Raw genomic sequence first — 24979 nt, 5'->3', positions numbered from 1 at the left:
GGTGTATTTTACATTTTATATAAATAAACATTTTCATGTGAAAATATGTCAAATATTATTTATATAAAATCCTAGATCTTATGTACATATATTAACAAATATAGAACTCTTTCATTTTTTAGTTTGTTTTCAAAATCATATACCGTACCACCTTTCTGCATTTTGCATTTCTTATAACTCATGGAATCCCTGCAAAGTCATCTGGCATAGCTTGAATTCATTCTCTTTAATGGGTGGGTGTAAATTTCTGGTGTGATGTCGCAATTTTGTTGGGGATTCATTTCCCTATTGATGGGTATTTATTTTTGTTTCCAGTTCTTGGGTACTACAAATGGTGCATAAAAAGATTTTTTGGTATACGCTATCCCTTTTTGTTTTTCTTAGTTAGATTTCTAGAATTGGGCTCACTGGTTAACAGGTCTGTTTATTTTAATTTTAAGAGATGCCGGGTGAGGTGGCTCACGCCTGTAATCCCAGCACTTTGGGAGGCCAAGGTGGGTGGATCACGAGGTCAAGAGATTGAGACCATCCTGGTCAACATGGTGAAACCCCGTCTCTACTAATAATACAAAAAATTAGCTGGGCATTGTGGTGCGTGCCTGTAGTCCCAGCTACTTGGGAAGCTGAGGCAGAATTGCCTGAATCCAGGAGGCGGAGGTTGCGGTGAGCCGAGATCGTGCCACTGCAGTTCAGCAGGCTGAGTAACAAAAGCGAAACCCCATCTCAAAAAAAAAAAAAAAGATGGAGCCAAATTGCTTTTTCAAAAGGCTGTAACACCTCACATCTCATCAGCAATGTGTAAAGGAAGGCTTTCCCACATTCCCTCCAACAATAGATATTATAACTCCTTTTAACATTTTATGATCTGATGGTGGGGGAGATAAGGTAAGATTTCATTGTTCTTTAATTTACATTTCCCTGATTTCAAATGAATTTGAGTATTTTTTTGTCAGCTGCATTTTCTTTAGTAAACCCATGTCTATACAAATAAATAAAACTGTCCCTTCTCTCTATAGCACCTAGCAAGATAAATGGACTGAATTATAAATACATTTACTCTGCTCCTTTCTTATAATATACCAATAAATTTCATTTACCAAGGAACTGGATATAAGTTTATGTTAACTGTTACTGCGATCCTGACTGGGAATCTAACTAAAGCAACACTTAATAAACACCTAGTGATGATGAGAGAAAATTCCTGACCTTAGAGTGGGAAAGACATACCAATATTGGTAATTTAGATTTTATATATATATAGGGTTTTTAAAATTCTATTTATATTTTAAGAACCATAAGAAAGATATTAATAATGTGTAACAGGAGCTCAGGATGGAGAAATAGCAATGACACTTACCTTGGCTAATTTAACTTTCCCTGTACAAAAAAAAAAAAAAAAAGATGTGGAGGGGAGGAAAAAAGGTCACAAGAAAAGATGCAACCCTGAAATAAGGTGGGTAGCCATTCATCCAATCAATAAGCCTATAGGCATTGGAAGGAAACATGAATGCGTTGTCCAGATGCAAAGCAACAGGACTAAAAAGCCAATTCGGCTGAAGAACAATGTGTCAAAAGAACAACAGTTCAACACAAAATGTCAGATAAGCCCACAGCTAATTCACAGCCAATTACCCTCTGCTATTCATTGTTTAGTATATTCTAAGTTTCTCCATTTTTCGGTACATAACTTTTGGAATGATAAATTTGTTACTAGACAGTATATCTGTCTTGACACAATGTCATCAAAATAGGTATGGCAAGGCTCTCTCTTCTAACACTTTTCAACAAATACAGTACATTTTCTAACTTCTATTAATTTACAGATTTATTAACCAGTTCAAGTAAATGATTAGTTCATATATGTCTGAATTTCGTATGCCCAGCATGTATTGATTGTTCAATGCCATATACGTGAAAGGGTCAATTTCCCCTTCTGATCCAACTTTATATCAATTTCCACATTCTCAAAAGAAGTGTTAATTTTTATATGTTCATAACAACTTTTGTATGATATGGTTTCTAAACGCAAGCAAGCTATTTTATCAGGTATTCAAAAGACTAAAAGATTCCAACACTAGATAAAAACTGGCTTGTTGAATTTGGAGATGTTACTTAAGACAGTTTAAAAAATAAACTTCGAGCCAGATGCAGTGGTTTATGCCTGTCATCTCAGCATTTTAGGAGGCCGAGGTGGGCGGATCACGAGGTCAGGAGTTCGAGACCAGCCTGACCAACATTGTGAAACCCCATCTCTACTAAAAATACAAAAATTAGCCAGGTGTGGTGGCACACACCTGTGTTCCCAACTACTCAGGAAGCAGAGGTAGGAGAATCGCTTGAAGCCAGGAGGCAGAGGTTCAGTAAGTCAAGATCTTGCCAATGCACTCCAGCCTGGACAGCAGAGCAAGACTGTTCCCCAAAAAATTAAAATTAAATAAATAAATAAACTTGTGACAATGGCTCATACCTCTATTCCTAATAGGTATAGAGGCTAAGGTGGGTGAATTACTTGAGGAGGCTGAGGTGGGTGAATTACTTGAGTTCGAGACGAACCTGGCCGAATGGTAAAAACCTGTCTCTACTAAAAAAAAAATACAAAAATTAGCTGGGCATGGTGGCAGGCGCCTGTAATCCTAGCTACTTGGGAGGCTGAGGCAGGAGAATCACTTGAACCCAGGAGGCAGAGATTGCAGTGAGCCCAGATCGTGCCACTGCACTCCAGCCTGGGTGACAGGGTGAGACTCCGTCTCTCTCTCTTTTTTTTTAATGTTTGCCTACATGCAGAGAGACTCTGTCTCAAACAACAACAACAATAAATAATAATAATAATAATAATAATAAAAAATTTGTCTCTTTATGCAATTTTCATTCATCATCTGCAGAACTCACAAGATGTTGCTCTCCTATTCTACTTTACTTCCTGAGAGGAATATTTGACCTTTTAAATAAGTAGATTAGGAAAGAATTCATTACACAGAGAATGTGATACACAAAATCTTTCTTATTTTAAATTATAGTTTAAGTTCTGGGGTACATGTGCAGAATGTGTGCAATACAGAAAATATTTCATGTGACACATGCTGAATGGAAGAGGGCACTGAACTGGAGGGCATGGTCCTGTGGCAGGGCAAACCTTACCAAGGGACAGTGTGGCCACTGGTGGTATTACTTTAGCAAGTATAAAGCTAGTGCCCATACATACATACATGCATACATACTCTCTCTGAGAATAAGAATAAAAATATATGAGAGTATGAGAAGAGCCAAGAACAGGAATAACTCAACCACCCAAAAGACTGTCAGTAAGTAAAATAGTTTCAGGCATACCAAGAAACCAATTATGGTAACCTAGGGTTAATCTCAATGACTAGATTATTACACATAAGCCTTTAAAATAAAACTATATAGTACTATGTCTAAAGCAAGAAGGGGAAGATTTATATGGCATTTTTCAGAGCAGATAAAAACTGCTTGTTGGATTTGGAGATGTTACTTAAGACAGTTTAAAAAATTAACTTGTGGCAGGTTGCAGTGGCTTACGCCTGTAATCTCAGCACTTTGGGAGGCCGAGGTGGGCAGATCACAAGGTCAGGAGTTCGAGACCAGCCTGACCAACATGGTGAAACCCCATCTCTACTAAAAATACAAAAATTAGCCAGGTGTGGTGGCTTCCAAAGAAGTTGCCTCACCTATAAATAAAAATAACCAACTGAATGGAAAAATGAAACAGTGAAAATGGAGACAATCGCCTACCCTGACCAGTAACCTCATTTAGCAATATGCCAGATCCCCCTTTCCTATGTTTATGCTCACAAAGCAAACTTCCTAACTACTTTAATTTTTCATAGAGCAGTGCTCTTTGAGTGGGCACTACAAGCATTTTGGTAAAGATAATCCTTTAATTTCCAGACTGCACCCTGGGATGCAAGCTATTTTGTATCCACATACACACACACACACACACACACACACACACACACACACATAATTTTTTTTTTTTTTGGGAGACAGAGTCTTGCTCTGTCACCCAGGCTGGAGTGCAGTGGCACAATCTCAGATCACTTCAACTTCCGCCTTCCAGGTTCAAGCGATTCTCGTGCCTTGGCCTCTGAAGTAGCTGAGGTTACAGGCGCCCACCACCACGCCCAGCTGATTTTTGTATTTTAGTATAGACAGAGTTTCACCATGTTGGCCAGGTTGGTCTCAAACTCCTGACCTCAAGTGATCTACCTGCCTCCACCTCCCAAAGTGCTGGGATTACAGGCATGAGACATGCACCCAGCCATATGGTTCCAAGAATCCTGTGAAGAACAGTAATTAGAACTGCCCCTTAGGTGAGAATCACTTCTGGAGAGTTTCCAATCCACTTTGATATTATTATTTTTATTGAAAATCAATATATTGGTGTTCCAATCTGCATACTTCTGGCATAATGACAAAGAAGTTATGGTAAATCACCCAATAAGACCCCGGGCTGTAATAATAAGCCCAAAGTACTCCTCCGAAGCCATGGTAGGGAGGCTCGAAGGCCTTCCTCAAACAAGGGCCTTTGCACCAACTGTGCATATTTTCAAACTGCAATAGCAAGGTGATTTCCCAATTTTCAAGTAAATTTTTGTAGTATGTCCCTTCTGAAACTTTTTAAAGGACGTTATTTTCCCTACCCAGCATCTCACCTCATAGCATTCACAGTAGTTTTTAAGACATCCTGATCGTTTGCAATTACATCCTTTGCTATGACGTCGATCTGATTCTCCCTCTTTTCCTTTCCCTATCTTAGGCTTAAAGGCTTCTGGATTTCTGTCAAGGCATGCCTAGCAAAATAAATCAAATATCAGTTAGAGTTAAATCATAGTAGATGAAATTTAAACACTGCAAAAAGAATTAATATGTTTCTTTGCAAGACAACTGGGTTATTTAAAAAACTCATGAAACTGGGTATTTCTGTCAGTTAAATGAAATTTTAAAAAAATCACCTTTATTGCTTTTTGCCTTTCATTTTCATGTTCCAAATTGTTATAACAATTAGTACAATTGCAGTTGTTGCAAAATTCACCATTTGCAAAGCAATCACAATATCTGAAAGGTAAAGTCAATATAAGGTAAAGAGTCATTATTAAGTAAAACTACTAATTACCTGAATATACATGCATACATTGTGTGTGTATATATATACTGTACACATATTATATATGTGGTAAAGCATTTTAGAGATGTACTCAGCTACCCAGTTAAAGAGTTAACAACACATATTGTTAACCACATACTAAGACTCAAAGTTTATCACCAAGTCCTAGAATTTTGGCCCAAAAACTTAGTTCAACCAATAACAGCTGTCAACACAAGAGCTATATAATTTTATGTGCCCCCAAAGTAAGGCATTTCAAAATTCTGAAAAAGGAAAAAGATAGGTTCTATTCTAATAGTGGAACCGGCTCACCTGAGTTATAGTAGTACTTCTTTGTATTCTACACCCTGATAAGACCAATGCTTTTCATTTAACTATTTCATGTCAGATCTTTTTGTTTAATGCTAATAAGCAAATTAACCATTCAATGATTTTTTAAAACTACTTAGTTTCACTTCACTTAAGAGACCAAAAACAAAAGTCATAAATAAGATAAAACATTATTAAGGGCAGAAGCTATGTCTGTCTCTGCTGCTGTGTCCCTAACATCTACTCCTGTGATCCATGTACAGTAAGGACTCTAAATATTTCTTTCTGAATGAATGAAATAATTTTTTACACTGTCACATGTGTGCAAACATTCACTTGTATGTTTACGTAAATTACTTAGACTTATGAACTTTGGTCTGCTAAAATTTTTAGTTAACTCCATTTACTTTTAAGAGCATATCATATTAAATGAGCAAACAGTGGCAAAAACACTTACAATTTCAAACACAGTGATTTTGTACAATTACAGGGCTTTCGGGGCCGACTGGCAGACTCTGATGGAATTATGCTGTGCAGATACAAAAAAAAAATACATGTAATCAATTAATAGTAACTAAAATTAATTTAGTGGCTACAAATAATTTAAAATTTTTAAATTTAGACCTAAAACTAATTTAAAATTAGAAAAGTCTCCAATCTATAAATCCCTCCAGAAATAAAGCTTTAATAAATATGTCCATCTAAAATAAAAAGTTTGCTATGTTGCTTCATTTATATTGGGTTCAAAGGCAAGTTGTAACATAAAAAGAGGTAGACAAGATATGGAATAATTTTTTTTTTTTTTTTTTTTTTTTTTTGAGATGGAGTCTTGCTCTGTCTCCAGGCTTGAGTGCAGTGGCACAATCTCAGCTCACTACAAGCTCCACCTTCTGGGTTCAAGCAATTCTCCTGCCTCCCAAGCAGCTGGGACTACAGGCACCCACCACCATGCCCAGCTAATTTTTGCATTTTTAGTAGAGACGGGGTTTTACCATGTTTGCCAGGATGGTCTCAATCTCTTGACCTCATGATTCACCCGCCTCAGCCACCCAAAGTGCTGGATTACATGCATGAGCCACTGCACCAGGCAGAATGATTTTTTAAAAGGAAGTTACAATAGCTGCTAGAGAACATGCCACAAACACTGTCCCTTCTAAGAAAACAGAAGTTGAAATTGCCTCAAAACTCTTGGGATTCAACTATAAAAGGCAGGGAAGAAAAGGAGTGTGTGGAGGAGGAAAGGGAACTGGGATTTGGACTGGTTCTGGGTAATTAAGCACTGATTCTCAGTTGATATTGCAAAGGCAGTAATTAATAAACAAATATGAGACTTAGGAATTCTTGAAAAAAATTAAAAAAAAAAAAACAAATAAACATCAACAAAAAACAAGGACCTAACATAATTTTAAAAATAGTTGGCCAGGTGCAGTGGCTCACACCTGGAATCATAGCACTTTGGCAGACTGAGCCAGGAGGATCACTTGAGCCCAGGAATTGGAGATTAGCTTGGGCAATACAGTGAGACCACATCTCTACAAAAAAATTTTAAAACTAGCAAAGCATGGTGGCATGTGTATACAGTTCCAGCTACTCAGGAGGCTGAGGCAGAAAGATCATTTGAGCCTGGGAAGTGAAAGTTGCAGTGAGCTGAGCTCACAACACTGCATTCTAGCCTGGGCAACAGAGCAAAACCCTGTCTCAAAAAATAAAGAAAACAAATAGTTACCATCATCATTTTGGAAACATACTCAGAAAGAAAGAGAATAATAAAACCAATGTGGCAAAACCAGTGAATCTGAATAAAGAGTATTTGGGAGTTGACTATTTCTGTACTTTTTTCTGTTTGAAATATTTCCAAAAATATTTCAGAGCCATGCTCATATGGCTTTAAAAGTGAAAAAAAGTCAAAGAGGATGTATTCTGGAATATATATGTTTATTGCTACATTTAAGCTGATCTAACAAGTTAGTTTATGTACATATTTTCAAAACACTCACCCATTGAATGGAGGCCGTGCCTGGGTCTGGATACCAGGTGTTCCAGTAAAGGTAGAGTTGCTTGCTATTGATACATAAGAAGACTGCTGTAGCTACATGTAAAGAAAATTAATCTTAGATATTTCCAAAAATGGACAATACTGTCAGGTATGATGTTCAGTAAGAAATACATATTCATCTACTAAAATAAGAAAAACGTAGTGGAGAATTTCACACAATAGAGCTCTTTTAAAGTCTCAAACCAATACTGTAAGTGAAAATAATGTGAATATGTTACAGTACTATATAGTACAAATATAAATAAATAATTTCACAGAAGAGTTAAGTATGTCAGAATGATAGGAAATCCTAGATGAATGCTCTCAAAGTATTATAATAACTTATATTGGCTAGAAAAATACCTACTTGCAAATAAAATAGGTACTATATTGATCATGTATCACACTACAAATTACAGAGAATGAGAAGTTACATGCACAATAGTTGGGTTTCTATTTTATACCAACTTCTAAACATAGGAAATGCTTATGACAAAACTACTGAACACTATTCTTTTTATTAACAGCCACATAACATATTCCAAAGTACCTTTCATTAAAGTACACGTGTGGGTTTGTTTCCCTGGCTTTCATTCTAAAGATGACCAAATAAGAGTAGATAGATCACTAAAGATACGTCACCTAGAAATGCATCTCACAGTTTATTTTCCAATAAATACATTTTAACTTATTTTCCAAGTCAGTGGCATCAAATTCATGCGTGAGGAAGAGCTTTGTAACAGCCATAGTCTTTTCCAAATACATTTGGATTCTGCTGATCTTAACTTCAATCTATTTTCTATCATATCGCCATAGCCTTGCCCTCTTGCCAAGCTGCTCTCAGCTCCAAATTGTCTGGCTTGTATATCTGACCTGTGTCGTATATTTCAAAATGCTAAAGGTACATAGAAATAAACTCAAAGGTTTGGGTTAACATTTCAAGATTCTGGGAAGTGCCACTTTAATACTGAGTCAGATGTGTCTGACTAGTTTCTGGGATAGCACTAGACATCTTGGACCCCCCATTATCACTTTTGCAATACAATGACTTCATTTTTTCCACATACCTGAGTAACATACTGAGCTGGAAGCACTGCATAACCCACATTTCCTGTTCCTGGAGCCGGTGCCAGGACAGTGCCTGGTGGCAGGTTAGTGAGGTTGGGCTGGATCTGTGGCAGTGGCGTGGCAGGCATGATAAGCCGTTGCTGTGGCTGGCTAGTAGTTACTATCTGTGAAGTTGAATTGATTGGTTTTGGAACAACCTAAAAAGAAGGGATGTGTATCAATGACGACAAGATAAATTTTATAGCTGTTCAATTAAGTATAAATCTCTTGTACCAAATCTTAACTTTCTATTTAAAAGATAAATTGTCTATTTGGGAGAGATGAGATATGTGATACTCACTTGTTTGACAGCCTGAGCTGAGACAATTGGAACTGACATCCGCATGGGGGTTGTATTAACAACAACTGGCTTTGCTTTTTAGAAAACAAAAAGAGGATGAACAAGTTATTTACAGAAAATAGTATTTAAAACACTTAAGAATACTTAGCTCTCTCATGTTATTCTCATAAAAAAGCTTAAAGAATTCCATTTGATTCCTAATTTGAGCAATCTTTAATCAGGATAGTTGCCTTTCAAAATCGCTTACCCTACCTACCATAGAACTTATATCTAAAGTGGCTACAGTCAATCCACTTTATGAGGGAATATTTGTAGGTTGAAAACATTCAATTGAGAATATTCAATCTGTGTTCAGATGATTTATACATTCAGTACTAAATCCAGTCAAATGAAATGTCGTATAAATAAAAGAACTGTTCATTCATAAGCTTGAGTAACAATACCACTCTACACTATTTCTAATTGCTGTTTCTTTTCAAACCAGAGAAAATATCTTTCTTGTGTCTTTTTTTTTTTTCTCTTTTTTGAGATGGAGACTCACTCTCTCTGTCACCCAGGCTGGAGTGTAGTGGCATGATCTCAGCTCACTGCAACCACCCAGGTTCAAGCGACTTATATCTAAAGTCGCTTTAGCCTCCTGAGTAGCTGAAATTACAGGTGCGCACCACCACGCCTGGCTAAATTTTTAATTTTTAGTAGAGATGGGGTTTCACCATGTTGGCCAGGCTGGTCTTGAACTCCTGACCTCAGGTGATCCACCTGCCTCTGCCATCCGAAGTGCTGGGATTATAGGCGTGAGCCATCATGCCCAGCCAGTGTAATTCCATATTTACAGACTACTAAAAGGCAGCACACCAAAAAGGATAAGAATATGGGCTCTAGCATATTCTCACTCATAGGTGGGTGATGAAAAATGAGAACACATGGACACAGAGAGGGGAGTACTAAACACTGGGGTCTATTGGGGGGAAAAGGGGAGGGCCAGTGGGAGGGGGAGGTGGGGAGGGATAGCCTGGGGAGAAATGCCAAATGTGGGTGAAGGGGAGAAGAAAAGAAAGCACACTGCCATGTGTGTACCTAAGCAACTGTCTTGCATGCTCTGCTCATGTACCCCAAAACCTATAATCCAATAAAAAATTAAAAAAAAAAAAAAAAAAGAATATGGGCTCTAAAGCCGTAAGACCCAGGGCATTTGAATCCCAGTTCTGCCATTTCTAACCACTTAAGCCATCTTTGCCTGTATCCTCATCTGCAATATGGGGAGTATCTACTTCATGGCATATAAGGGTTAAATATATGTTAATTCAGAAAAATTGATCATCACACTGCCTAACAAATAGTAAATGCTCACTAAATGTTAGCTGCCATCACTGTTACAACTGCTGCTACTATATAAATGGCATTGTGGCCATCATTTCAGGAAAGCTAAAGTACTAGACCACTACGGGAGTTCAGCCAATTAAGCAGGTACCCAAATAAGATAAATATTATTAAACAAGATACACGAAGAACTGTCGGAGTTTAAAGGAAAGAAGATATATATATAATTGGCAGAGGATGGAAATAAAGCACATGGAGAACAGAGTACTGAGATGGGCCCCAATCAATAGATTGGCCACATGGAGGACACACAGACTGGAGAAGGGCATTTCTGCATTTTTTTCTTTCCTGTTTTTTTTTTTAATGAAACAGAGTCTCACTCTATCACCCAGGCTGGAGTGCAGTGGTGCGATCTTGGCTCACCGCAACCTCTGGCACCTGGGTTCAAGCAATTCTCCTGCCTCAGCCTCCTGAGTAGCTGGGATTGCAGGTGTCTGCCACTGAGCCCGGCTAATTTTTGTATTTTTAGTAGAGACAGGGTTTCACCATCCTGGCCAGGCTGGTCTTGAACTCCTAACCTCATGATCCACCCGCCTTGGCCTCCCAAAGTGCTGGGATTACAGGCGTGAGCCACTGCGCCAGGTAGAGAAGGGCATTTCATGCAGAGACAGAAGCATGAGAAGTGGAGGCTTAACCTGGGGAAGCTGCAAAGCATATTCACAAATGTTGGTGACCAAACCAGTCTGGCTAATACCTGGGGTTAAGTAGACAAACACAGGGGAAAAGGGACACTACAGACATTTACTGAGGACCTTGCATGTTAGGGTAGAATTCTGTGTATCCATTCTGTATTTTAAATTCAGTACTCAATGAGAAGTTTCTAGGGATTCAAAAAAAAAGAAGTTACATTGAAATAAAAGAAAAATTAATTGTATTGGGCAGCAGTGTGTAAAAAAGTGAGGGTCTGATATGGAGTGACAGCAATGCGAACAAAAAAGAGAGCAGCCGGGCGCGGGGGCTCACGCCTGTAATCCCAGCACTTTGGGAGGCCAAGGCAGGCAGATCATGAGGTCAAGAAATCGAGACTATCCTGTCCAACATGGTGAAACCCCGTCTCTATTAAAAATACAAAAAATTAGCCGGGCATGGTGGTGCATGCCTGTAGTCCCAGCTGCTTGGGAGGCTGAGGCAGAAGAATTGCTTGAAGGTGGAAAACAGAGCCGAGATCACACACCGCTGCACTCCAGTCTGGCGATAGAGCGAGACTCCGTCTCAAAAAACAAAAAAGGAGAGAGCAGGTGCAAAAGACCTGGTGTAGGTGAAAAGAACACAATTTTACCCACCATTGTATAGTAGGAACTGTAGGTATAAGTGAAGAAAATGTAAGTCACTGCAGAGCTTTCAAGTGACTAAGAAAACGACAGTTATTAGAACTAAAAACTCAAGGATGAGCTGTTTTAAAGAGAGGATGAAACTTGACATAGAGAAATACTGGGATGAAACTCAGGAAAGACGCTGGCACTAGACATGTATGTTTGGACCAACAAGGAGTACAATTATAAAAACTGCCTACTGCCATTTCCACTATTTAAAAAAGTAGAGATTTAAGATAGAAATGACATCTCTTCAGGTTTTATTGATGTAAAAGTAAGGCCTGGAGCCTGGTCTGAAAGAGAAGTTGAGAGAACTCTGAACGAAATGAAAAGGAATCAATTGCCTTGGATAGAAAGGCTACTATGATAGCAACATATTTTTTTACTTTTCATGGGGATTGGAAGGATGATGGCTAAAGGCAAAGAAGTTGAGAGTCCTAGAAGAGAACCTTAGAGTTCTCTGATTTAAAAGGCAGCAGGCCACTGCAGCAAATTGACAAACTAGGGAGAAGGAGGGAGAGCAAAAGACGTCTAGACAGAGTATATTATTAGCAGTGATGGTCGCACAACTTTGTGAATATACTAAAACCAAGTGAATTGTATGCTCTGAAAGGGTGAATTTTATGGTGTATGTGAATTACATCTCAATAAGGTTGTAATACAAAAACAGTGTATGACTCTTTTCCTGTATGAAATACAGGAGCAGTGTGACATCTGCTACCCAGTTTGAAGTTGTTCCTGTTCTAATTTTCCTCAGTTCTTAAGCATTAGCAAAGTTATAATAACCATTGTACATTGGTCTCAGCAATGCTAGAAGGAATAAAAAGGAGAGCCTGAATTTCTGATTGGGACACAGGAGAGTGAACTCCCTCCACACCTGCCCCTGGGAGAGATGACAGTCACCATTCCATGAGCACAGTGTAGTGATTCTGAGGTGAGAGCAATGACCAGCACAATCTAAAAACTTCCCGGTGGTCCCGAGAAATAATCGGGAAGGAGAGTGACCTGTCCTCCATCACGTTAAATGGGGACTATCCCTACCCTCACACACGGATACACATACAACCCTGGGGTTAAAAAAAAAAACTTAGAAACTCAAACTTACATAGGTTTGACACTTACATGCTGAGTTTTAACTGAAGCCCGGGGAATGAGGAAAATATACAATCAAGTGATCATAAAAAGGAATACTAAAAAAACACCGAGGGAAGGGGATGCCAAGTAACTAAGTCAACTGTCTGTATTTCTCCTCCTCCTTACCTTAGCACACATTACTAAATACTACTTCAGTTTTCATAGAAGCTGGCAAAAAGTTGTTTAGTTTTTAGTCTTTGGCAGGAACTCTGAACAATCCTTTAGAATAACCTCTTCCCAAACTTCAGAAACCATACCTGCAAATGTTTGAGGCTTTTTAACTTCTTAAATTGGTTTCCTCCCTCACCAAGGTGATAGGTTGTATTCTGAAAACGCTAACCAAGCACTTTCCTAAGTTTTTCTACTATGCTGCCTACCATTGAGCCAGCAATTAACATAGTGGCGTCTTTGAACACTAGCTCTTGTACAACTTTCTGGGGAAAATGTACAAGATAACCCCAATTCCCTTTGGCATTTAAGTAAATCTCTCATAAAGGGACATTAATATATTTGATGAACTAGAACAAATATTTAGTGTAACTCTAATAAAAACTGTATTTAACCTGTATTCCTGTGAGATAACATACATTATATATACCCAGATCTTTTATAGGACAGGAACAAAAAGAGAAAAATTTAGACGGATATAAGGGAAATCACATGGGCAGCACATGTAGGTGGCTGGGTGGGAAGAAGGGATAGAGTGAGGTGAAGAAGGCAGAGAGATATAGGGGAGAACAGAAAGGCAATGTTCAAGGTGGAAAGCAAAAGCGGAAGCAGCAAGGAAGCAGAAGAGTGGTGAGGGATTACCAGGAGGCAAGGAGAAAAAGTAGAGAGAGGCAGAAAGGCAGACATAAAGCTGGAAAAGAAGGCACCAGTCAATACTGAATTTTTTGGGGGGGACAGTCTTGCTCTGTTGCCCAGATTGGAGTATAGTGGTGCAATCTCAGCTTACTACCTCCGCCTCCCAGATTCAAGTGATTCTCCCGCGTCAGCCTCCAAAGTAGCTGGGATTACAGGTGCATGCCATCACACCCAGCTAATTTTTGTATTTTTTAGTAGAGATAGGGTTTCACCATGTTGTCCAGGCTGGTATTGAACTGCAGACCTCAGGTGATCCACCCGCCTCGGCCTCCCAAAATGCTGGGATTACAGGCATGTGCCACCATGCCCAGCCAATACTGAATTCTGAAATGTCCATCCTATTCCTCTACTCTCCTTGAATCTTCAGCTCCTTTATCTTATACCAAAGGCATATTCTTGCTAATTCTTGTTAACATTAATTAGGTTTAATCCATCACATGGATTCTCAGCATACTATTATACACACACAAACACACATAAAATACAATCAATTGTATCCAATGACTGCTTTCTATCATCATACTACCTAAGTAGACTGGATTTACAGCACTTTTCTCAGTACCCTGCTAAGTTAAGTATTGAGAGAATATAAAATTTGACTCCCTTAGTCAACAATATGAATGTTTCATTTTTCCCCTCAATAAGAATATTATGATAATGATTTTATTTCAAAATCAGTGTGTTTTTGTTTGTTTGTTTTTTGTGAGATAGTCTTGCTCTGTCACCCCGCCTGGAGTGCAGTGGCATGATCTCGGCTCACTGCAACCTTCACCTCCTGGGCTCAAGCAATTCTCCTGACTCAGCCTCCTGAGTAGTTGGGATTACAGGTGTGTGGCACCGCGCCTAGCTAATTTTTTTGCAATTTTTAGTAGAGACAGGGTTTCACCATCTTGGCCAGCCTGGTCTTGAACTCCTGGCCTCAGGAGATCCGCCCATCTCAGCCTCTGAAATTACTGGATTAAAGGCATAAGCCACAGCGTCCAGCCTCAAAATCCGTTTTTAAAAGAATTAGAAAATATAACTGATTGCTGTGTCTAATTTAATAGGACATATACGAAAATATTGCTTCCTGTTTTCTCCCTTCAGTAATTTGGAAGAGAAATAAATAGGTTTTATTCTTCCTTTTTTTTCTCTTTTTGAAATGGAGTTTCCCTCTTGTTGCCCAGGCTAGAGTGCAACAGCACGATCTCAGCTCACTGCAACCTCTGCCTGCTGTGTTCAGGCGATTCTCCTGCCTCAGCCTCCCAAATAACTGGGATTACAGGCAAGCACCATCATGCCCAGCTAATTTTGTATTTTTAGTAGAGACAAGGTTTCTCCATGTTGGTCAGGCAGGTCTCAAACTCCTGACCTCAGGAGATCCTCCTGCCTCAGCCACCCAAAGTGCTGGGATTATAGGCGTGAGCTACTGCACCCAACTTACCCTCTGATCTCTTAGTAAAAAATCAAAGAGTAACCAACTTGTCTTTAATTCTTTTATTTAGTTTTGATAAACAATATATTATTCACTTGCCATCAACTGCTTCCTGACATTGTTAAAACAATAAAACACTTCCAAGAAAAAATTTAAGCCATAAACTATAAACTATTCTGATCCTTTCATAACGGTCAACTTTTACAAAAGTAGATAAATATGAAAAAGGTTATTTATGTGTCTGTGGGCGTGTATCAGGTGGTAAGAAGGGTTAAACACAAACAGGAAATAGAAGGACAACAACAGGAATATCCTTTAGGGAGAATACAACCAAGCAAAATAAATAAAACTTTTTAATCACTTTTTTTTTTTGAGACGGAGTTTCACTCTTGTTTCCCAGTCTGGAGTGCAATGGCAAGATCTCAGCTCACTGCAACCTCCACCTCCCAGGTTCAAGTGATTCTCCTGTCTCAGCCTCCCAAGTAGCTGGGATTATAGGTGCCCGCCACCATGCCTGGCTAATTTTTGTATTTTTAGTAGAGACAGGGTTTCACCATGTTGGCCAGGCTGGTCTTGAACTCCTGACCTCAGGTGATCCACCCATCTCGGCCTCTGAAATTGCTGGGATTACAGGCATGAGCCACCACTCCCAGGCCATTTGTTTTTTTTTTTTTTGAGCCAGAGTCTCACTCTGTCATCCAGGCTAGAGTACAGTGGCATAATCTTGGCTCAATGTAAACTCCACCTCCCAGGTTCAAGCAATTCTTCTGTCTCAGCCTCCTGATTAGCTGGGACTACAGGCGCACACCACTAGGCCTGGCTAATTTTTGTATTTCTGGTAGATGTGATTTCACCACATTGTGAACTGGTCTTGAACTCCTGACCTCAGGTGATCCACTCACCTTGGCCTCACAAAGTGCTGAGATTACAGGTCTGAGCCACCGTGCCTGGACTTTTAACTTTTTTTTTTTTTTTTTTGGAGACAAAGTTTTGCTTTTGTCGCCCAGGCTGGAGTGCAGTGGTGTGATGTCGGTTCACTGCAACCTCTGCCTCCTGGGTTCGAGTGATTCTCCTGCCTCAGCCTCCTGAGTATCTCAGATTACAGGCACCTGCCACGATGCCTGGCTAATTTTTGTATTTTTAGTAGAGGCAGGGTTTCACCACATTGGCCAGACTTGTCTTGAATTCCTGACCTTATGTGATCCACCTGCCTTGGTCTCCCAAAGTGCTGGGATTACAGGCATGAGCCACCATGCCTGGCCTTAATCACTTTTTTATTAGCAAATATAGATTCAAAATAAGTAAAAGCTGAAAGTGATATTAAGTTCTTAATTATACCTTGTCTATTTGTCATTTCAACTGACCCAAACCCTATCAAGGGGCTTTATAGTTTAGCAAATAATTTGGTTCCATCTAAATGTATCTCACTGGCATAAATGGTAGGTTTTAAAACCAGCAATAAAATGGCTAACCACAAATTAACGAATAATTATTATTATCTGGTATAATAGCAGGCAGTGTACCAACTTCTAGCAGAAAGAATAGTACAGTTACACACAACTATCATTCTATTTCACTGCTTTCTGTACCAGTTACTGGCTCAAACTCATTTGAAATGCCACTGTTCATCAGGATTTCAGCAAGAAATGGACAAATGTTCTTTAATCATGTTAAAAGCATGAATTACTGTTTTTTAAAAAAATGGTTACTAACCTTGCTGAAGAGGCTGAGTATTTGTACTGGGATTCTGACTAACTGGCTGGGTTGAGCTACTGGCTGATGTGGCAGTAACAAGTCGGACATAATGAAACTTGCTTCCAGGCACTTGAATCTGCTGGACATTGGGAGCAGTTGCCAAAGGAATAATTGTCTTAAACTGTGATGTGCTCACTCCTCCAACAGTGATGGTCTGCACAGTTGATTTCACTGCCTATTAAACAACACAACATGGCTGTCATTAATCTGGGATGTAACTTTCCTACTACTTTTAATTTATAACAATTGCTCAAGTTACAAAGTATGCTCCTGTGCTTCATCAGAAACTGCTGAAAGGAACAACCTGTTCAAACAGAAATGAGAAGAATGGTAATAATACAGAAATAAAACAAAAATTAATGAGTTCTACCTTCCATCTCTAGTAGTTAACTTCCTTGGTAGTCCATTTTTTCAGATGACTTGCTATGAAGAGATTATTACTTAATTTGCAAGTACTTACACAATTTTGTTAATATCAGGCAAAGCTTATCACAAAAGAATTTTTTTTAAATTCCCAGAATTAAGCCCCATATTCAATATTGAGAAAAGATGATACAGATAGTTGGCGTTACTGCTATACACCAAAATAAGCACAACAAATTTTATATTCCCATGTTCTAATGGAGGAAAAAAAAAAAAAGAAAAGCCTACCTGATACCCTTATTAAGTTAGGTAAATTCTGAAAGGCCCCAGGTATAAAAGTACCTACCAGCATATGGGCAGTGGGCCAAATTCAGTCCAAAATTACCAATTCTGTTTGTCTAGGGAAACTAGTTTTGTATTCCCTGAGTCAATACAATCTTTTTTTTTTTTTTTTTTTTTTTTTGAGACAGAGTTTCGCTGTTGTTACCGAGACTGGAGTGCAACGGCATGATCTCGGCTCACCGCAACCTCCACCTCCTGGGTTCAAGCAATTCTCCTGTCTCAGCCTCCTGAGTAGCTAGGACTACAGGCGCACACCACCATGCCCAGCTAATTTTTGTATTTTTAGTAGGGACAGGGTTTCACCTTGTTGACCAGGATGGTCTCAATCTCTTGACCTTGTGATCCACCCGCCTAGGCCTCCCAAAGTGCTGGGATTATAGGTGTGAGCCACCACGCCCAGCCAATACAATTTTTTTTTTAAGACAGGGTTTCATTCTGTCATCCAAGCTGGAGTGTAGTGGTGTAATACGGCTCACTGCAGTTTTGACCTCCTGGGCTCAAGCCATCCTCTTGCCTCAGCCTCATGAGCAGCAAGGACCACAGGTACCATGCCCAGCTAATTTAATTTCGTTTTGTTTTGTTTTGTAGAGACAGGATCTCCCTTTGCTGCCCAGGCTGGTCTTGAACTCCTGGGCTCAAGCAATCAATCCTCCTACCTCGACTTCCCAAAGGGTGGGATTACAGGTGGGAGCCACAATCATTTTAATTGATTAAAATGATTTAATTATTTTTAACATTAAAGACTGATATTCATCCTTTTCTTTGGTCCAACAAAAGGCAATGGTAATTCCCAAAAAGCTAAATGAAACATCATAGGCAGAGCAAAACACAATAGTCTTTTGAGAAGTCCCTAACTGCTGTTTAACCAATGTACACCACACTGTCATACAATGCAAAGGATCAAAGATTCTCTAACTAGATATTTAGTATTATTTTATAAATAATTACATCCCCACCTATTCTATAAAAAGCTCTCATGTTAAGACAACTGACGTATGATAGAGAAAATCCATATTCACTATATGGATAATAATTTATAAAACAAGAATTCTGAAAATTTTCATTAAAGCCCAGGAGAAAACAAAAAGAATGCCATTTAGTTCAGAAACCATTACAGAAGACATTACTTCTGCATAAAATCATTCACAAACTATCATAAGCAAAAAGCAGATTCAAAATAAGAGATAACAGCAGCCATAGCAGTCAGTAAATTAATGAAAACAGAAAGCATAAGAAAAAGGATTAAATGTATAAATATGGAAGCTACTGAAAAATCAAGCAACCTATGAGACAAATACATACAATGGTGCAAAAGACATAGTCCTTACTATATCCGTTCAAAATGGGGGAAAAAACTAAGTACATTAGGAAACAAGGTCTTGAAACATAATAGTTTTATTTATTGGGTACTTAATATACATGGAGGACAGTACTAAAAATTCTATAGAAGATTATCTGATTTAACAACCACATTATGAGGTAGTTATGGCATGGCACAGTACAGGGGCTGGTTTAACTACATTTGTTTAGTATAGATTTTTCTATTGCTCTTCTAAAAGTACATTTGATTGTGTATATTTAAGATATATCACATAATGTATGGGATACATATAGCAAAATGTATGTAAATGTTACTATAATGAAGCAACTTAATATATCCATCATCTCGAATAGTTGACCATTTTGTTTTTATGACAAGTGCAGTTAAAATCTACTTATTTAGCAAGAATCCCAAATACAGTACAATTTCATTGCTTAAAGTCCTCACACTGTATATTAAATTTCTACACTTGTTCACCCTACATGTTATTCTACATTCTCTCACCTAGTTCCTCTGCTATACCCACCCAGTAACCACTGTTTTATTTTCTATCTCTGTATATTTGAATGCTGTTTTTCCAGATTCCACATGTAAGTGAGATCATGCAATCTTTTTCTTTCTGTTTCTCTTAGCATAATGCCCATTGGATTCACCCATGTTGTGGCAAATAGCAGGATCTTCTTTTTCAAGGCTGAGTGATATTTTATTTTACATATATACTACAGTTTCTTCACTCATTCATCTGTCCACAGGTTGTTTTCATATCCTGGTTATTGTGAACAGTGCTGCAAAAAACATCAAAGTGCAGATATCTTCATGAGGTGGTGATCTCATTTCTTCTGAACATATTCCCAGAGGAGGGATTGCTGGCTCATGTAGTAGTTCTAGTTTCAATTTCTTTAGAAACCTCCACACTGTTTTCCATAATAGCTGCACCAATCTACATTCCTACAATCAATAATATCCAAGAGTTCTGTTTTCTCCACATCCTCACCAACATTTATTATCTGTTAACTTTTTCATAACAGCCATCCTAATGGGTGTGAAGTGGCATCTCTTAGTGGCTCTCATTTCCATTTCCCTGATGATTAATGATGTTGAATACATTTTCTTTTTTTTTGAGACGGAGTTTCACTCTTGTTACCCAGGCTGGAGTGCAATGGCGCGATCTCGGCTCACCGCAACCTCCGCCTCCTGGGTTCAAGCAATTCTCCTGCCTCAGCCTCCCAAGTAGCCGAGATTACAGGCACGTGCCACCATGCCCAGCTAATTTTTTGTATCTTTAGTAGAGACGGGGTTTCACCATTTTGACCAGGATGGTCTCAATCTCATGACCTCGTGATCCACCCGCCTCGGCCTCCTAAAGTGCTGGGATTACAGGTGTGAGCCACCGTATGTCTATTGGCCATTTTTGTATCTTTGCAGAAATGTCTATTCAGGTCCTTTGCATATTTTTTAATTGGGTTGTTTTTCTACTATTGAGCTGTATGAGTTATTTTGTTGTTGTTGAGATGGAGTCTCCCTCTGTCGCCCAGGCTGGAGTGCAGTGGCGCCATCTCTGCTCATTGCAATCTTTGTCTCCTGCATTCACGTGATTCTCCTGCCTCAGCCTCCAGAGTAGCTGGGGTTACAGGCACAAGCCACCACACCCAGCTAATTTTTGTATTTTTAGTAGAGACAGGGTTTCACCATGTTGGTCAGGCTGGTATATGAGATCTTTTTAATCAGCTAAATTGGCAAAGACTAAAAATGATTAACAGGAGAACATAAAAACAGACCACACCCATTGCAATCAACTGACCTCTGACACAGCCCCAGAAGCAATTCAATGAAGAAAGGATAGTCTTCTCAACAAATGATGCTGGTATAACAGAATGTTCACATGCAGCCTGTCACCCAGGCTGGAGTGCAGGCAGTGGCATGATCATAGCTCACTGCAGCCTCAAACTCCTGGGTTCAAGTCATCCTCCTGCCTCAGCCTCCCAAGTAGCTAGACTACAAGAGCCCACCATCTTGCCTACCCAATTTTATTTTTTGTAGAGATCAAGTCTCACTATGTTGCCCAGGCTGGTCTCAATCTTCTGGCCTCACGTGATCCTCCTGCCTCAGCCTCCCAAAGTGAAATCTATTTCCTTCTGCTTTTTAGTACTTGGTGGAAGGGTTAGTGCAACAAGCTAGTCTATATAGAAAATCCAGACTGCTAGGGTTTTAATCTAGTCATCTCCATTTCCTAGTTGTGTGATGTTGGTTAAGTGACTAAACTTCTGAAAACATGAAAACGGTACCTCTCTCATAGAATTCTGAGTTAAATTATACAAAGTGCAAACACTAACATGTCACATATTACATGTTCAGTAAATATGAGTCACTATTCGTATCATTTTTGATATAGATTATCAACAATGCCCAATTTAGATGGAGAAGCTCAGCGATATTAAGTAAATTCTCCAAAGTCACACAACTAAAATGTAGTACAGAAAGGCTTTGAAACATATCTAACTCAAATGACTATTTGCTTAACCAAAACATTATACTGCCTCCTACTGTAGATGCTTAATAGTAATTAAATGATTGAATAAATGCAAATAATATCTAGTCCTCAAGAACTCTAAGAACTAAAGTCACACATCTGCATTGAAGACACACAAAAGTGTTAGTGTATTAAATAGAAGTATAAACTGCATTTTTAAGAAATTTATTTTATAATAATTTTAGACTCATGAGAAATCATATAAAACTAACACAGTTCTCATGTATCCTTCCCTGAACAGAATAAAATCTTAGTAACCATTGGACATTACTAAAACCAGGAAACTGACGACTGGCACAAACCTTTTTTTTTTTTGAGACAGAGTCTCACTCTTGTTGTCCAGGAGTGCAATGGCGCAATCTCAACTCACTGAAGCCTCCGCCTCTTGGGCTAAAGAGATTATCCTTGCTCAGCCTCCCAAGTAGCTAGGATTACAGGTGCCCACCACCACACCTGGCTAACTTCTTTGCCTTTTTAGTAGAGACAGGGTTTCACCATGTTGGCCAGGCTCGTCTTGAACTCCTAACCTCAGGTGATCGGCCTGCCTAAGCCTCCCAAGTGCTAGAATCACAGATGTGTACCACTGCACCTGGACAGCACAAAGTTATTAACTAAACTACAGAACAGATCATATTCTGATTCACCAGATTTTATGTGCACTTTTTGGATGTATTAGTCCATGTAATCTTATCACTTGTACAGATTCATGTAATTAACACCACCATCAAGATATATTAATAAACTTCTTCCATCACCCCAAAGAATCTCCCTTGCATTATCCTTTATAGTAACACTCTCTTCCCAGCCCTAACCCTTAGCAACCACTTATCAAACCACATTTTTAGCATCTAAAAAACTAAGTAACATATAAAAGTTACTAGTTAAAAACTGAAGGCAGAAGGATTTAATACATTTCATTGCTTGAGAGAATTCACAAATTGGCCCCTTCCTTCAATTATAGTGACCTGCAAAGAACTACATGTAAACTTCTCTTTGAAAATACCCATTACATAAAATAGTTCATGTGCATTCAATAAAAATCTTCATTTGGAGTTATCTCTGTTTCCTGAATAACATCTTTAAGAGTTGGACTAAAAAGCAAATATCTTAATTTAGATTCAGAATAGCTATGTTTAACATGCAAAAATGACTGCCCTCAAAAACAAGGACAGACTTGCAAGACATTTCTATTTGTACTATTTCCTAGGCCATTTCTATTTAAAGATTAATATAATTATATATTTAAGATAATTTCTTGGATCATTAGTTTCCCATTAGCAAATGCCAATTAAGTCCTTACTTAATTGCTAATTTACATAAAAGAAAAAGAGGAATAAAACATTCTTTTGTCCTCACAAACCAATATTCTTTTACACACTGATTTTGATGAAATACATATGTGTAGATATGCAGATGTGAAAATATAGACATGGCTTAACCAATATCCAAAAACACTGAATTTGTATCAATACATATAAATATATTTTTTAAGAATTGTGACAGTGTTTACAGAGCTTATCATCATGAAAAAACTATGTTTACCTTATCCTAATTCTCAAATTTTAGTTTATTAAAATAAATAAACCTAGCAGGAAACAAGTTTGCAAGCTTTAAAATAGGTTCAAGCTAAAAGAGACAAATGGTAAAGTAGGACAAGATAAATATGAAATGTATTACATGACCAATGACAGAGTGAACCTTGAGATGCACAAGAACATTCAGCACTGATTTACTGACTGGTGAAATATTATAAAAGAGGTATAAGCCATTCATTTGCTAGTTTTCCATGGATGTTAATCCAACTTATGTTTTATTCATGGCTATGAATTATAGTGACATGGATGAGTACTTTATATGTGGTGTTTTGGTATCCACGGTAGCAGTCATAGAAAGAGTCAAATGATGATATCAAGCAAAATTAGACAAACTATAAGGTATCATGATCAGAAACCAGCTCTGCTAAGGATTAAGACATATTTATCAAGATAGGGCAAATAAATAGTATGGGATTAGCCTAAGAACAGAGTGCTAAAGACCAAAGGAATACATTTTTAAAAATTCATATATAAAAAAGTTGGGCCGGGCGTGGTGGCTCGGGCCAGGCGCGGTGGCTCACGCCTATAATCCCAGCACTTTGGGAGGCCAAGACAGGTGGATCATGAGGTCAAGAGATCGAGACCATCCTGGTCAACGCGGTGAAACCCGTCTCTACTAAAAATACAAAAAAAGATTAGCTGGGCATGGTGGTGCACACCTGTAGTCCCAGCTATTCGGGAGGCTGAGGCAGGAGAATTGCTTGAACCCAGGAGACCGAGGTTGCTGTGAGCCGAGATCGCACCATTGCACTCCAGCCTGGGTAACGAGCAAAACTCCGTCTCAAAAAAAAAAAAAAAAGTTTATGATGAAAGTGGGCATCTCAAACCAATGGAGAATGACAATAATGTGGATTAGCTATGTGGTCTGAAGAAAAAAGCTGATCCCTAGATCTCATTCCTTTTAACAATGCCAAATGGATTTAAGATTTAACCTAAAAAGTAAAACCAGAACTAGTATAGACCAATAGAACAGAACAGAGAACCCTAAGAAAAAAAAAATCCTATTGATGATCACATAATTTTCAACAAGGGTGATGAAATTGTTCAACAGGGAAAAGACATCCTTTTCAACAAATGATGCTGGGAAGAATGAATATCCATGTGCAAATCAGTGAAGTTGGACCCTCACATAACAAATTATACACAAATGAACTCACAAGAGATCCATGACCGAAATGTAAAAGCTAAAACTAAAAAAAATTCTTAGAAGAAAACACAGGAGAAAGATTCACAACATTGGGTGATTTCTTGGATATGACACCAAAGATGCAGACAATAAAAAAAAAAAAAAAAACAGAGAAATGGACATCATAAAAATTTTAAAATTTTGTGCATCAGAAAACACTATCAACAGAATAAAAAGGCAATCCACGGAATGGGAGAAAATATTAGCAAACTGTGTATCTGATAAGTGATTAACATTCAGAATATACAGAGAACTCCTAAACATAGTAACAAAAAACAAACAATCCAATTTAAAAATGAACAAAGAACTTGGAAAGACTTTTCTCCAAAGAAGAAATACAAATGGCCAATAAGCACATAAAAAGGTGCTCAACATTACTAATTATTAGGGAAATACAAGTCAAAACTACAATGAGATACAGCCTCACAGCCATGAGGATGGCTACTATTAAAAACAAGCGTTGGTAAGGATGTGGAGAAACTGGAATCTTTATGCACTGTTGCTGGGAATATAAAACAGTTCACTGTGGAAAACAGTATATCAGTTCCTCAAAAAAGCAAAAACAGAATTACCATATGATCCAGCAATTCTCCTTTGGGGTACACACTGTACTCACAAGAATGAAAAAGTAGGGCCTTGAGATATTTGTAAACCCATGTTCATAGCAGCACTATTCACAACAGCCAAAAGGTGAAAAACCCAAGTGTTCACAGACAGATGAATACCTAATCAAAATACAGTATGTATATCCGATGGAATATTATTCAGCCCTAAAAAGGAAGGGTATTCTGGTGTATATGCTACAACACTGATGGACCTTGAGGTTATGCTAAGCAAAATAAGCTCATCACAAAAAGACAAACATTGTATGTTTACACTTATATGAGGTACTGTAGTCAAAA

General features: G+C 38.4%; 1 protein-coding gene across 11 annotated transcripts in view; it reads right to left on the bottom strand.

Moving 5' to 3' along the window:
• Positions 1-24979, bottom strand: part of LIN54 (lin-54 DREAM MuvB core complex component) — an 85313-nt gene that overhangs the window by 6000 nt on the left and 54334 nt on the right. For all 11 annotated transcript variants that reach the window (XM_008993059.5, XM_078366971.1, XM_003732475.6 and 8 more), the window contains 7 exons: positions 16699-16915; positions 8881-8954; positions 8540-8737; positions 7435-7526; positions 5895-5966; positions 4977-5079; positions 4677-4814 (listed from right to left, as the gene is read on the bottom strand). In XM_008993059.5, coding sequence (XP_008991307.1) covers positions 4677-4814; positions 4977-5079; positions 5895-5966; positions 7435-7526; positions 8540-8737; positions 8881-8954; positions 16699-16915 — 894 coding nt within the window. The remainder of the gene's footprint in view (positions 1-4676; positions 4815-4976; positions 5080-5894; positions 5967-7434; positions 7527-8539; positions 8738-8880; positions 8955-16698; positions 16916-24979) is intronic.

Source organism: Callithrix jacchus, chromosome 3 (genome assembly GCF_049354715.1).
Source record: "Callithrix jacchus isolate 240 chromosome 3, calJac240_pri, whole genome shotgun sequence".
Classification (NCBI taxonomy): Eukaryota; Metazoa; Chordata; class Mammalia; order Primates; family Cebidae; genus Callithrix; species Callithrix jacchus.
Note: the sequence above shows the minus strand (reverse complement) of the source record. Positions and strands in the feature narration are given on the sequence as shown.